This window comes from Rana temporaria, chromosome 6, assembly GCF_905171775.1.
Source record: "Rana temporaria chromosome 6, aRanTem1.1, whole genome shotgun sequence".
In the NCBI taxonomy this organism is placed as follows: Eukaryota; Metazoa; Chordata; class Amphibia; order Anura; family Ranidae; genus Rana; species Rana temporaria.
In genome coordinates, this window is record NC_053494.1 from 104484884 (window position 1) to 104498050 (window position 13167).

At 44.7% G+C, this 13167-nt stretch overlaps 1 protein-coding gene across 3 annotated transcripts in view; it reads left to right on the plus strand.

Annotated features, from left to right (window-relative positions):
* The window catches only part of VPS16 (VPS16 core subunit of CORVET and HOPS complexes), a 216037-nt gene extending 212797 nt beyond the window's left edge, over positions 1 to 3240 (plus strand). For 2 of the 3 annotated variants that reach the window (XM_040357099.1, XM_040357100.1), the window contains one exon: positions 3028 to 3240. In XM_040357099.1, coding sequence (XP_040213033.1) covers positions 3028 to 3172 — 145 coding nt within the window. In that variant the 3' untranslated portion in view covers positions 3173 to 3240. The remainder of the gene's footprint in view (positions 1 to 3027) is intronic. The other variant, XM_040357101.1, reaches the window with a different exon arrangement.
* The last annotated feature ends 9927 nt before the right edge of the window (positions 3241 to 13167 follow it).

The following is a 13167-nucleotide window of genomic DNA, read 5'->3' on the forward strand; positions in this document are numbered from 1 at the left end:
TACGCATATGTAGAATGACTCCGCAGAAGGTCAAAGGACAAGGCAAATCGGAGAATAACCAGAAGAAAAAAAAAAGAAAAAAAAACACACAGCCTAAGACTGTATTACGCATGTATTTAATGTAGGTTGGAAACACATTATATGTAGAAATATGCGCTGATCAGATAAAAAGTGGCAGCAGTAGGATACCCGACATGTTTCGCAGCCTCGTGCATCGTCTGGGGTGTACCCTCACTGCTGCTTTCCACAAATATATACACATTGTGATCGGGTCATCTGAGATGTTCGGCCAGTGAGTGACCACTTCCGGGTTAACTTTCGAGACTTCCGGCTTGCACTTCAAGCCTCAGTCTGGGATAAAGAGAACCTATAATAACCCTTTATTAAGTTTGGTATGTATAGCAAAAAGGGTCTTCCCCATATAACATTCACTTTTTATCTGATCAGCGCATATTTCTACATATAATGTAAGTGTTTCCAACCTACATTAAATACATCCGTAATACAGTATTACGCTATGTGTTTTTTTCTCTTCTGGTTATTCTCCGATTTGCCTTGTCCTTTGACCTTCTGCTGAGTCATTCTACATATGCGTATATCATTCACTCTTGGTTACTGCCATTTGGAGTCCTTGGAGGCCGTTTGAGAGCTGCAGCATTCGATTGGTCTATCAGATTAACATATGCTTGATTGACCTTGCGAACGTATGTTCCTTAGGGTCCAATCTGTCCAGTAAGCCTCTCTTCAGTTGGTGACGGTTTTTCCCCTATCCTGGTGTTTTCACGATTGGACCAAGGGAGCACTTTTCATTCGTTTTTTGAAATATCACTTGTCACAAAGACTGTATCTATACACTTATTTATGTACATTTTATTCAGTTTGGTGCACTTTTCAATATTTAATCACCTATATATGTACATTGTATTTAGTTTGGTGTACTCTTCATTAGTTGCACTTCAGCGCTACATTTATATATTTTGGCCACATACAGAGGCCGAGTATAGCTGAGCATGGCTGGGTATGGCCGAGTATGGCTGGGGGTGGATGGATGAGTATTGCTGAGTATGGATAGCTGAGCATGGATGGGTGGATAAGTATGACAGAGGGATGGCTGAGTGTGGATGGCTGAGTGTGGATGGCTAATACAGAGGGGTGGATGGCTGGGATGAGTGCTGCAGTTGTCACTGAGCAGCGCTGTGGGCACTACACATCCAGCCCACAGCGCTGCTGCATCCGATCTCTCCCCTCTCCTCTCACACTGTACGGAGAGGTGAGAGAGGAACCAGACATGACGCCGGTTTGTTTACATGTGATCGCTTCTTCATTTGACAGAGCGATCACCTGGTAAACGGCCGCTGTCAGATACTCCCGTGTGTGTGCCCCCAGGGGACACGTGGGAGTGTGGTTCTTGGAGGACTTCAATGTATGCCCTCCCAGAGTTATCGAGCTGCACTGTAGCCGTCATTCGGCTATAGTGCGGTTGGCAAGTGGTTAAAGCTGAACTCTAGGCATACAGTTTCACAGATAAAATACATACTGTATATGGGGGCTGGTTTTATCTGCAAAAGAATTTAAATTTCTGTTCATCCCTTTCTGAGGTCTCGCTCCCATCTCCTCCCACAGCTAGATGGATAACACCAGTTACCTTAAGAAATACAGTGGTGTCCTCTCTACACCCCCAGTTTGGCTGATTGGACAGTGAAAAAGCAGCAGTTATGAGGTCATCCCTCTGCTTATTCTGCTCTATCTTCCTATGAGCAGATTTTTTAAGCCCATTGCTTCTAGAACACTCTTTCCCTCTTTCTGTCAGAGTTCTTCTTCATAGGCTGTTACCAAGTCAGATTCAGACATTTACACTAGTTGCGTTTAGATATAGTAGGAAAAGGTTAAACCCACATTTTAATTGCTGCATCACCATTGATGACAATCACCCCTTTATTTGTATTTGAGTTGTCCCCAAAGCAGAAGGTAAGGGTAAATCTTCCAATGGGGAAGTTTTTGAGGGGAAACTCTAGGAGGAGATTTCCTGTTTCTCTGGGACAGAAAGTGAAGGAAATTTCCCCAATGGTAGACAACAAAAATTAAACCAAGGTTTTTTTTAACCCCATCCTACTCTATCCAAGTCTAATTAAAGTTTTTTGGCTTAATGATTTACTGATGAATACGAGCTGTATTATGTGTATTGTATAAATGCCTGGAGTTCAACTATAAAAGCATAGGGGCAGATCCACATACAAATAGATGGGCGCAGCGTATGTGAGATACACTACGCCGCTGTAACTTACTTTTGGCAGGTTCGAATCCCCAAAGAATTTGTGCCTTAAGTTACGGTGGCGTAGTCTATCTCTGGCGGCGTAAGGGCGCGGAATTCAAATCGGCGATTAGGGGGCGTGTTTCATTTAAATGAAGCGCGTCCCCGCGCCGAATGAACTGCGCATGCGCCGTCCCTAAATTTCCCGCCGTGCATTGCGCTAAATGACGTCACAAGGACGTAATTTTTTTTAACATAGACGCGAATTACGTCCATCCCAATTCACGGACGACTTGCGCAAAAAAAAAAAAAATTCTAATTAAACGCGGGAACGACGGCCATACTTAACATAGCAAGTCTAACTATACGCGACGAAATACCAGCTTTAACTATACGCTGAAAAAAGCCGACTAGAGACGCCATAAAAAAATGCAACGGCCGCTCGTACGTTCGTGGATCGTCGGAAATGGCTAATTTGCGTACCCGACGCGGAAAATGACGTGAACGCCACCCAGCAGACGCTGAAGAATTGCATCTTAGATCCGAAGGCGTACGAAGACGTACACCTGTCGGATCTAACCCAGAAGCCGTTGAGGATTCAAAACAACAATATGACGTGGGAAATTTTAAAGTACGCCGGCGTACTCGCTCTGTGGATCTGCCCCATACTTTTCAATTTGTTACTGCACTGAACGTTTATTGATGCAATGACATGCTATACCTCCAGTCATGACTTTATTATTACCTTTCCTACTGTTATTTTTTTAATTTAACAGAGATTTGGAACAAGCTGCGGAAGCTGCCATTGAACATAAAAATGAAAATGAAATGAACATGGTCTTGTCAAAATGCAATTCAGCTGCTGATTCTGTTGCAGCAGAGAAGATTGAACGTGCTAAAGTCTTGCTGCTTAAAAAATAATGCATGCTTTGTCTGTCTCTAGTTTTATAATCTACTATACTTGGGGGGGCTTATTTATAGCAAAGCGAGAAGATTACTATACACTGGATGCCAGTCTTCACTCCGCACCACAACCTGCATTTTACGTGCCATTCAAAACCTGCAGATACCGTCTAGATTTTTTTTTCATTATAGTTTCTGCTGCCTTTGAAGCCCTACAGCAGGGGGGGATACAGAACATTTGTAAAGCACATTGTTTTATATATGTGCAGTATTGCTGTGGTAAGGCCGTACCTTTGCATTATAAATGGAACCCTAATGCCGCGTACACACGATCATTTTTCGGCATGAAAAAAACTGTTTTTTTAAAAAAAATTCATTTAAAATGATTGTGTGGGCTTCACGTCATTTTTCGGGTTCTGAAAAACTACAATTTTTTTTCCGAACATGCTGCATTTTTTAACAACGTTTTAAACTATGCCGTTTTTCGGGTTGTAAAAAATGATCGTGTGTGGGCTAAAACGTGCACATGCTCAGAAGCAAGTTATGAGACGGGAGCGCTTGTTCTGGTAAAACTACCATTCGTAATGGAGTAAGCACATTCATCACGCTGTAACAGACAGAAAAGCGTAATTCGTCTTTTACGAACACGGAATCAGCTAAAGCAGCCCCAAGGGTGGCGTTGGCTGCATGGAACTTCCCCTTTATAGTGCCGTTGTACGTCACCGCGCTTTGCTAAAGCATTTTTTTTTAAAACGATGGTGTGTGGGCAACGTCGTTTTAAGGATGAAGTTGGAAAAACTTTGTTTTTTTTCATGCCGAAAAATTATCGTGTGTATGCGGCTTAAGGCTCTATTCTCACCTACTGCATTTTATACTGGTGCACTAATAATGCATTACAAGAATATTTTCACCAGTTTTTCAAAGTATGTATATGAAAGGTTTTGTATAGCAAAGTCAGCGTGAAAAATCCAGGTGTTTAAAAGACCATAAAGCATATTTTGCATTTAGCTAATGAAAACTTAGCTGACACTCATCTACAGTGTTTTGAATAACTTATGTTCTTTAAGCATGGCGCATATATGTTTATGGATAAAGTCTTTTATAAACTCTTATGCACCATTGTTCACCTAACTCTACTTCAGAGTAAGAGACATGTCACATGGGCGATCTCGACACTGGCCACATCTTGCCAGTGTTAGCCCTCTTACCAGTCGTTTTGGCATGTGACTCATGTGACATCAGCTCCAAACTTAATAATATTTTTCCCTCTTCAGGTTCAGAACACCTAATTGCCATGTAACATAAAGGAAAGAGTAAATTAATGCAGATCCTACTTCTTTTTTTTTTTTCTCATCAGTCTTTACCATACATCCATGTATACATCCATACATCTTGTATAGAGTAAAGATATTACCAAGGAATATCCAGTTGTGTCTTTAAAAATGTTAGCTTGCACGTACAATAAATATGAATAGAGAGAGAGAGAGATATGAAAAAATCCTTCTAAACGAATATTGTACAGTTTTTGAAACCATAAACCAAAATGAAAACTCCAAATCAATAAAGTCAATACCGTTACTGAGCAACCACTAAAAGTGTGACATAAATTAATAATATGGTTTTATTATAAATACCTTCACCCCTGTTGATTAGACAAGCACTCACCCATTCCAAGACTTGTTATTGATGGAGTTTAAATACTTTTATAAACTGTTAATTGTCACATTTTAATGATTCCTCAGAAAGGGTTTTGATTTGATTTTAGATGTATTGTCTTGGTTTTTGGGAGTACTGCAATACAGTATGTCCCATTATATGTCAAAAGAAAAAAACAGAATATACGTTTGAAGCCATCTGTTTGCAAAACCATAAAGGATGCGTTTGTTTCCATTCAGGTTCCACGTTGGCTTCCTCAAAGGCTTCAGAATTTGAAATGAATACTTTTATTTATTCTGTTTTTCATTACTGGCTAATATTACAAATGATAAAAAAAAAAAAAACATGTGAACTCTAAAGTACTAGTGCTGTTTGATGTATGGGAGAACTCTGTTAGGGCCTGTGTCAACAGGCTTTTACTCACTTCAAACGTGTATTTGCATTTTTATAAAAGTCTATAAAAATGCAAAACATGCTTAAAGCAAGTCAGAAGAAGGTCAAATGCATCTGTAAATGAGTTCTGAATGATCTCATGACCAAGAGGGCATGTTATCCAGCTTCCAGGCACTTGCGCGGCTGTAACGGGCGCAGCTTAAAACCTATCCACTGATAGTTGTTACAGATTACTAATCTCCTGTGGACTGGCTTGTTAACAGAAGGTCCATATTGCTCAGTGCCTATCAAGGTTGGGACAACTGTTTTTTTTTCTCTCTCTACAATCCCTATTTCTCTTATCGTCCATGGACGGACACAGCTCCTTAAATCTTGACAAGTGGGTTATGTTCCCTGTTTACAGGAGAGGACTAGGCAGAAACATGTTAAATAGTTAAATACATGTTACATTAACAGAGTTGAACAGCCCCGCCCAGGGGGCGGTCCCTCCAGACATAACCCTCCTCACTGCAGCTTGCAGCCTCAGTTTCGTTCTGCCTAGCAAGGAGAAGGACGTATGGCTCCCTTTGGGCCCAGCGCCCTGAGGAGAAATTTTATTTTTATTTTACTTTACTTTTTCTTGAAGAATCTTCTTTCAACTGTTGGCTGAGAGACAGGCTGGATAATATAGATCCTTGTAGTCTACTCAGTCCGACCAGCAAGCGTGGGCACACCTTTGCAAAGAGGCTTGGTCTGCCACGCCATACCTCATGACTCCTGAGGTGGCCGGTGAGCTTTGCTCCGAGGTCCACATATGACTGGGCTGTGGTGTTGTCTCACTCACAGTGGACCGGGCCGACAGCTACCTCCATTTCGGTTGTAGTTCTGTCAGGAATGCGTCAGCGAGTCCTCGCTTGGACGGGTAAGTACAGTCCCTCCTGCTTCGGTGGGTTGGTACGGCTGGGCATTCCTGGGGTTCGGGGGTCCCTTCCCCTTACTTCCCTGCTCCTTTCCCTTGCTGCATTGCTAACATTGCCGCTGTCAGGGGGGAGGGGGCCTTCCTGAGGGGACTGTTATCTGGCCTGTGGTTTTTTTTTTTCTTTTTTGTATTGGGCTTTCCTGTGAGGTAAAAAGCCCTGTGATGAGCACAGATGTTTATGATTATACTTCAGCAGACGCTGACTGATTGGTGACACCTGTAACGGTTTTGCTTTTTATGCTGTATCTGTGTCTTATCCTTAAATAAAACAGCCCTAGGAGGCTTTTCCTGTTTAAACACGGGTCCCTGCAGAAGTTACCTCACGGTTCTTTTCGTCACAGGCAGCGCTGGGCAGTCTCCTCCTGAGGTGATTCCCCTGGTTACCCCTGGTCAGCGCAGCAAGTGGGTGAGAGGCCCTGAATAGGGCTCTAGGAGCTTTTGTCTATTTGTATGGACAGGTGTGCATATTATAATACACACTATGTAAATATTGGAGTCAGTATCTGGGTCCTTCCCCACATGCTGGTGGTGGCAGCAGGTGTTAGCACCTGGGATTCCCACAGAGTTTTTATTGTTAGTCCTGGACACAGTTTGTGCCAGGGTGGGGGTGGACTGCGGGCGGGCGGTAAAAGAGTGCCCCCTTCCCCGTTATCCCCTGGGGAATGCTCTGTTATGGAGCCATGGACTAGGTACCTAGTTAAAAAAAAAAAAAAAAGGCAGAATAAGGCATTTATGGGTGCGCTTTTTACTGCTGCAAGGGACTCTCCTAAGCTGCATAGTGCAGCTGGGTTTCCGCCGAGGGCTCGGTCTTTTTTGGATCACACAAATCAGACCGCTGTGTAGGTTTTTTCCTTCTGTGCCCTTCTTTGATAATTTCTGAGATGCGGAATGAGAAAAGCCACTGAGGGCTTTTGTAGTCCCTCACCGCCGGGCGGGAACACCCGCTTGTATGGATCTGACTGATAGAAGATCCGAAGTACTGACCCGTTCCATGTTTACCATGCTGGGGTCTGGCTTGCGGCCTATTGTGGCCACTACACTGGGGTCTCAGTGGTCGCTGGCGCTATTTTTTGGGAGGTTTTTCAATTACATTGAAAACTCCCATTGGCGCCCATTTTGTCGTAGCCACGCTATGGCGCAGCTTACATTGTGCTGGCCATTTTCCTGTGGCCGCGTTCTGAACGCTCGGCGGCCATCTTGGAGTAGTCCTGACCCCTAGTGCTGTATACAACTCGGAGTGAGCATTTTGCACCAGACAGTGGAGGAGCACCGACTCTCTCCTGAGGTTATTAGCCTAGCGGACCAGCTGGTCCAGGGCCTCATATAGGTCTGTGATGCTTCATTGAATGCTGCGCCCTTGTTATCCAGGGCGTCTGTTTCAGAATGGTTTTATGCACACGGTGGTGTAGTGCTTAACTCCATTACTTGACAGCAAAAGAGTCATTGGTTCGAATCTGCACACTGACGCCAATCTGCACACTGACGCCAATCTGCCTGGAGCTTGCATTGTCGCTCACTGTGTCTGCGTGGGTTTCCTCCGGGTACTCCGGTTTCCTCCAAAGACATGTGTGCATACACCTACATAATATACATACACACTATGTGTGTGTATTATTTAGGGGCAACCCTCCCAGGCCGTCAAAGGCCCAGCTGGGGGACTAATCTGTCCCTGGGTGCATAAGCCGATCACGCCGGCACCCAAATCCTGCCAATGTATATAGCCTTCCCTCCCTGTCTCTAGGTGGGAGGGGCGGCTTGCAGGTTCACAATTCAGTGAAACCTCCCTGCTCTCCGACTAGTGGGTCTGCGAGGTGGTCTCTTCGGAGTACTAGATAGGGTTTCCTCCTATCCACAGAACAAAGTTCTGTCCTTGTGTCTTCCCCTCCCGGCCCGTCGGTCTGCCTTGGGCAGTGTGGGATTTGCTAAGCTGCAAGGTAATTTTACCTTTCCTGCAGGACGAGAGTTTTGGGGTTTTCTATGGGCCTCAGGCCCTAAATACCTTTGTGAACGTCGGGTAGTTCCGCATGGAATCCATTTGTTCGGTGGTAGCTGCGCTTCATCCGGGGGATGTCCTGACGTCCTCGGACATCAGGGACGCATACATGCATGTCCCGTTTTGCACATGTCACAGTGTTTTTTTCTGTGCTTCGTGATGAGAGAAGGGTCTCTGTCAGCCTGTGGCCCTCCCTTTTGATCTGGCGTCAGCACCATAGGTTTTCAGCTAGGAGCTCGCACTTATTTGAATTTTGTTGGGACAGCGAGGCTTTGCCTCATTGGCTACTTTGACGACTTTCTTCTGAGAGCAGCTTCTGTCTCCGACCTAGTGGATGGGTTATTCCCATTCAGACCCTCCGAAGATTCGGGTGGATGTTAAACGTTTAGGCCAGAAAGTGTAGCTCAGTGGCAGCAAGCCTGCCCTCCATGTGTGCGACCCAGGGTTCAAATTATGGGCATGCTAGGTTCCGACTCAGCGTTGGAGTATCTAGTGTTGATCCAGACTCCTCAGTGGCAAAGGTCCTTCTTCCCCTGGAGAAATTGCAGACTCTTCAGTCTGCGGAGAAGGTATTGGCATCACGCAATCGGTCTTCTCTCCGGGCGCCTGCTGGTTCGGGGTCTGTGGGTAGCCTCCTTCAAGGTGGTACTGTATGCCCAGTTCCACACCCTGGTTTTCCAGTGGAACTACTGTCCAGGTGGTAAAAATCTCTTGTCTCTGAAATCATTAGATTCCTGTGCGCCACCTAGTCAGAGTCTCTCTGAGTTGGTGACAGAGATTCCCGACTCTTCGGTCCGGGAAGTTGTTCCTTCCTTCCAGTGGTCGGTGTTTACGATGGATGCCAGCTCACGGGTTGTGAACCTGGAGGTTCACAAAACTGGGGGGTCCAGTCGGCCCTGAGTCGCTGGACTTGCGTGGACCTATGACCACACCTCCTTGAATGTGTCTGGTCTCGGTAGCTACCCAGGGTCGGGCCTGGCTAGTGCCTGGTGGGAGACTGCCTGGGAATACCAGGTGCTGTCTACTGTTCATTGTCCTACTATTTTAGGCGATCAGGCTATGCTTCTCCTTGTGGTCGACCGATCTGGTTTCAGCCGGACAACGCCACAGCTTCAGTCTACCATCAGGTATGCCGGCAGGCGGACTACTGGAGTCGCCAGATGCTGGACCAGGGCGACTGGTCTTTGTGCTTGGGGTGTTTCGGCTCCCTTGCAGGAGGTGAGCCTCACATGGCATGGATCTCCTGGCAGCTTGTCTCCGCCGCAAGGGTGTCAGTTAGTGGCCAGGTCTAGTGATCTTGTACAGACGCGTCAGTCGCGCTGGTGGCCCTGTGTTGTCTGTATCGGTGATTTTTTGCCATTCCTCCATGGTAGTTGCTTCCTCGGCCGCTCCACAGAGTGGATGCTGAGGAGATCCCGATGATTCTAATCGCTCCAGATTAATCTCGGCGTCCTTGGTACGCTGATATCGGGCGCCTGGTAGCGGAGGCACCCTGGCGATTGCCAGGGCAGGAGGTTCCTGTCTCAAGGTCCCATACTTCCTCCTGTTGTACAGTCACTGACTTGCTTAACATGGTTATTGGAAGCCAGACTTTAGGTGACCAGGGTCTGTCTGACTCGGTCATCTCAACAGGGCACCGTAGTCTTCTTCCGGAGGATCTACCGTCGCACCTCTCTTGGTGCGAAGGGATGGAGTGACGTCCACGGGCGTACTCTCGGTGTCCAGGGTCCTGCTGTTTTTAAAGCTTGGATTGGATCTAAAAATTGCTTAAAGCACCGTTTGGGGGCAGATTTCAGCCTTGGCTGTGTTCTTTTAGTGGCCTTTTTGCGGCCCGTTCCCTGGTGGGTCCCCCTTTTTTTTTTGTGTGCAAGGGGTTTGTCATATACTTTCCCCTCTTGGCCCATCTCTTCCCCCATGAGTTTTGACTCTGGTGCTCTCGGTTCTTCAGGAACCTTCCTTTGGAAACATCAGAGAGATTTTCTCTTGACACTATCTCAGAAGGTGGCCCCTTTAGTGGCCTTTACCTCTGTTAGAGGGGTTTCTGAGTTGGCGGTCTTGTCTTGCAAGCCGCCATGCTTGATCCCCCATAAGGATTAGGTGATGGTGCGCCCGCGACCTTCCCTTCTTCCGAAGGAGGTTTCGGCCTTTCATACTTTAGGCGTGGTACGCGCTTTGCGGGTATACCAGCCTACTACGGCTCCATTTCGGAGCTTCTGACTCTCTTTTGTGTCGGTGTCTGGTCCACAAAAGGGCCTGGCGGTCTCGTCGACCACCATTTCTCGGTGGATCGGGCAGGCCGTCATACAGGCCTATGCTCCTAAGGGCGGGCCCCCCTTTCCGGTCACGGCACTTTCGACCAGGGCAATTGGTGCTTCCTGGGTTTTTTTTTTTTTTCGACATCATGCGTCGGTCTCACAGGTGTGCGAGGCGGCGGTTTGCTCGTCCGTTCACGCTTTTTCCAGAATTTACATGGTTGCTGTGAGTGCATCTTATGATGTTTTTTTCAGCCGCTAGTTTTTGCCGGCGGCTGTTTAAAGTTGCACCTCCTCCGTTGAGGAGCTCTGCTTGTTTTGGGGTGAAGTTAAAATTGTTTTTACTGATATATTTCCCACCCCTCGTTTTTTGACACTGCTTGGGGACGTCCCACTTGTCAAGATTTAAGGAGCTGTGTCCGTCCATGGACGATAAGAGAAAATAGGATTTTTTGTACTCACCGTAAAATCCTTTTCTCTGAAGTCCATGGACGGACACAGCTCCCACCCCTCCTTTTTAGGTTTGTACTGCTTGTTATGAACTGAGGCTGCAAGCTGCAGTGAGGAGGGTTATGTCTGGAGGGACCGCCCCCTGGGCGGGGCTGTTCAACTCTGTTAATGTAACATGTATTTAACTATTTAACATGTTTCTGCCTAGTCCTCTCCTGTAAACAGGGAACATAACCCACTTGTCAAGATTTAAGGAGCTGTGTCCGTCCATGGACTTCAGAGAAAAGGATTTTACGGTGAGTACAAAAAATCCTATTTTTTTTGTTTATATGAAACATTGCTAATCAAGGCGGTCAACTAATATATCCTTCAGAAAAATTGTTATAAGTACAATCATGCATAGACTAACTGGTTCAAACTACATAAACTACAGTGTATAAACTAACATAAGTTTTAGCTGTGCAGTCACCATAGATGATTGGAAGACATTTGAATAATTTTTAATTAGAAAGGTTGTAGACTTCCTCAAAATTATAAAAATATTATAGTTAATGGTACTTGCACAACCCCAGATCTTACTATTTGAAGAACATCCTCTTGTACCATATTGAACATGGGTGCCAGAATTTGGAGGCTGTTTTGAGAATAGAAACCCAGAAGAACAGACATGTTAAGCCTAAGAGCAGACAAATTAAACAATGTAAATCAAGTAAAAACCAATAAAGGTATACAGTAGACTTACCAGGAGGGCAAGGCAAAATTTAGATATAAAGCAGGTGACAAGGAAGTGGGACTGAGACTTAAAAGTACATGAAAAGCAAACAGCCAGGATAGTAACATGACTAAGGATGGGCTCAGGTGTGTTCGCAGCTCCACATGCCCGAGCCCGCCAGGAAGCTTAAGCTGCATAATGCTAATCACAGGCAGTGAGACATTTCCTGATCTCTGCAGCCACGGGATCGGGATATGTCTCGCTGCCTGTGATTAGTGCTGCGCAGTGTAAGCTTCCTGGCGGGCTCGGGCATGTGGAGCTGCGAACACGCCTGAGCCCATCCTTAAACATGACTAGGATCAGATGGCAAAAGCTTAACTATTTTAAAGAATAAATTCACCTTTTGGGAAAAAATAATGCATATTTTTGCAGAAAAGAAAAGCTCTATTTGTGGGGGAAAAGGACACACATTTTATTTGGGTAAAGTGTTGCACAACCACACAATTGTCAGTTAAAGTAATGCAGTGCCATATTGCAAAAAATATCCTGGTCAGGAAGGGGGTTAAACCTTCCAGAGGTGAAGTGGTTAATAAGATGCACTGCAGCTTGAAAAAGACAGAGAGGACATTTATCAATATATCTTTGGCACAGGACATCCTGTAAGGGAATGTTAATAAACAGATGGTCCTTGGGAAGGTTTAACACCTTCCCAAAGACAATATGTTTATTAACATTCCCTTACATGATGTCCTGTACCAAAGAATGAGGAAATGGGTGCCATTGATAACAGCTAGGCAATATGATCAGAAGTGCAAAGCCCAAACTAAAATAAAAAGGAAAAACAGAGCCAAAATCTCAATAAAATAAACTAGATTAAAAAAAAAAAAACTGAAACCTAATCTAGAATAACTAAGTTGTGGCATACATTGTAATAGGGCTGGAATGTGTAGACTATTGTAGCACAATGCTTTTAACAGTCCTGAAATACCCCAAGTCATAGATGCAAGTGAAAAAGGTTGCAACATTTTTTGCAATAACATTTCGGTAAAACCAAAAGGTCCTGCAGTTAGGCAATGAATATTTATTGTAGTCTCCCAATGATCTTTCTATTTAATGCTTTTGGAATTTCCCCCTCCATAGGACACTTAAAGGGTCACTAAAGGAAATTTTTTTTTTTTTTGCTGAAATGACTGTTTACAGGGTATAGAGACATAAAAGTTAACTGATTCCTTTTAAAAATGATTACAAATAGATAAAAAATCAATCATATAATGTGCCTGTAGGTTAGTTTCACTTTTAAACTGTTTTCATGTTCCTGTGAACTAGAGAGACACACAGAACAAAAACAAACAAATCCAGGGCAGTGTTTTGTTTTTAAAATGAATCTGATTGGTTCTGTTAAGTTTTAGACACACAGTAATGACAGCTTAGACCTACAGTGAAAAGCTCCCAGTATGATGGTTATAAGGAAAAAGACATCCAGGAAGTGTGGAGATCAGAGCAGAATTACAGCCACTTCAAAGCAAAAACGAACAATAAGGACATGAAACCAGTACTGCAGTAAGGTAAAGGAAGCTATTTAGCTAAAAAAAAAAAATA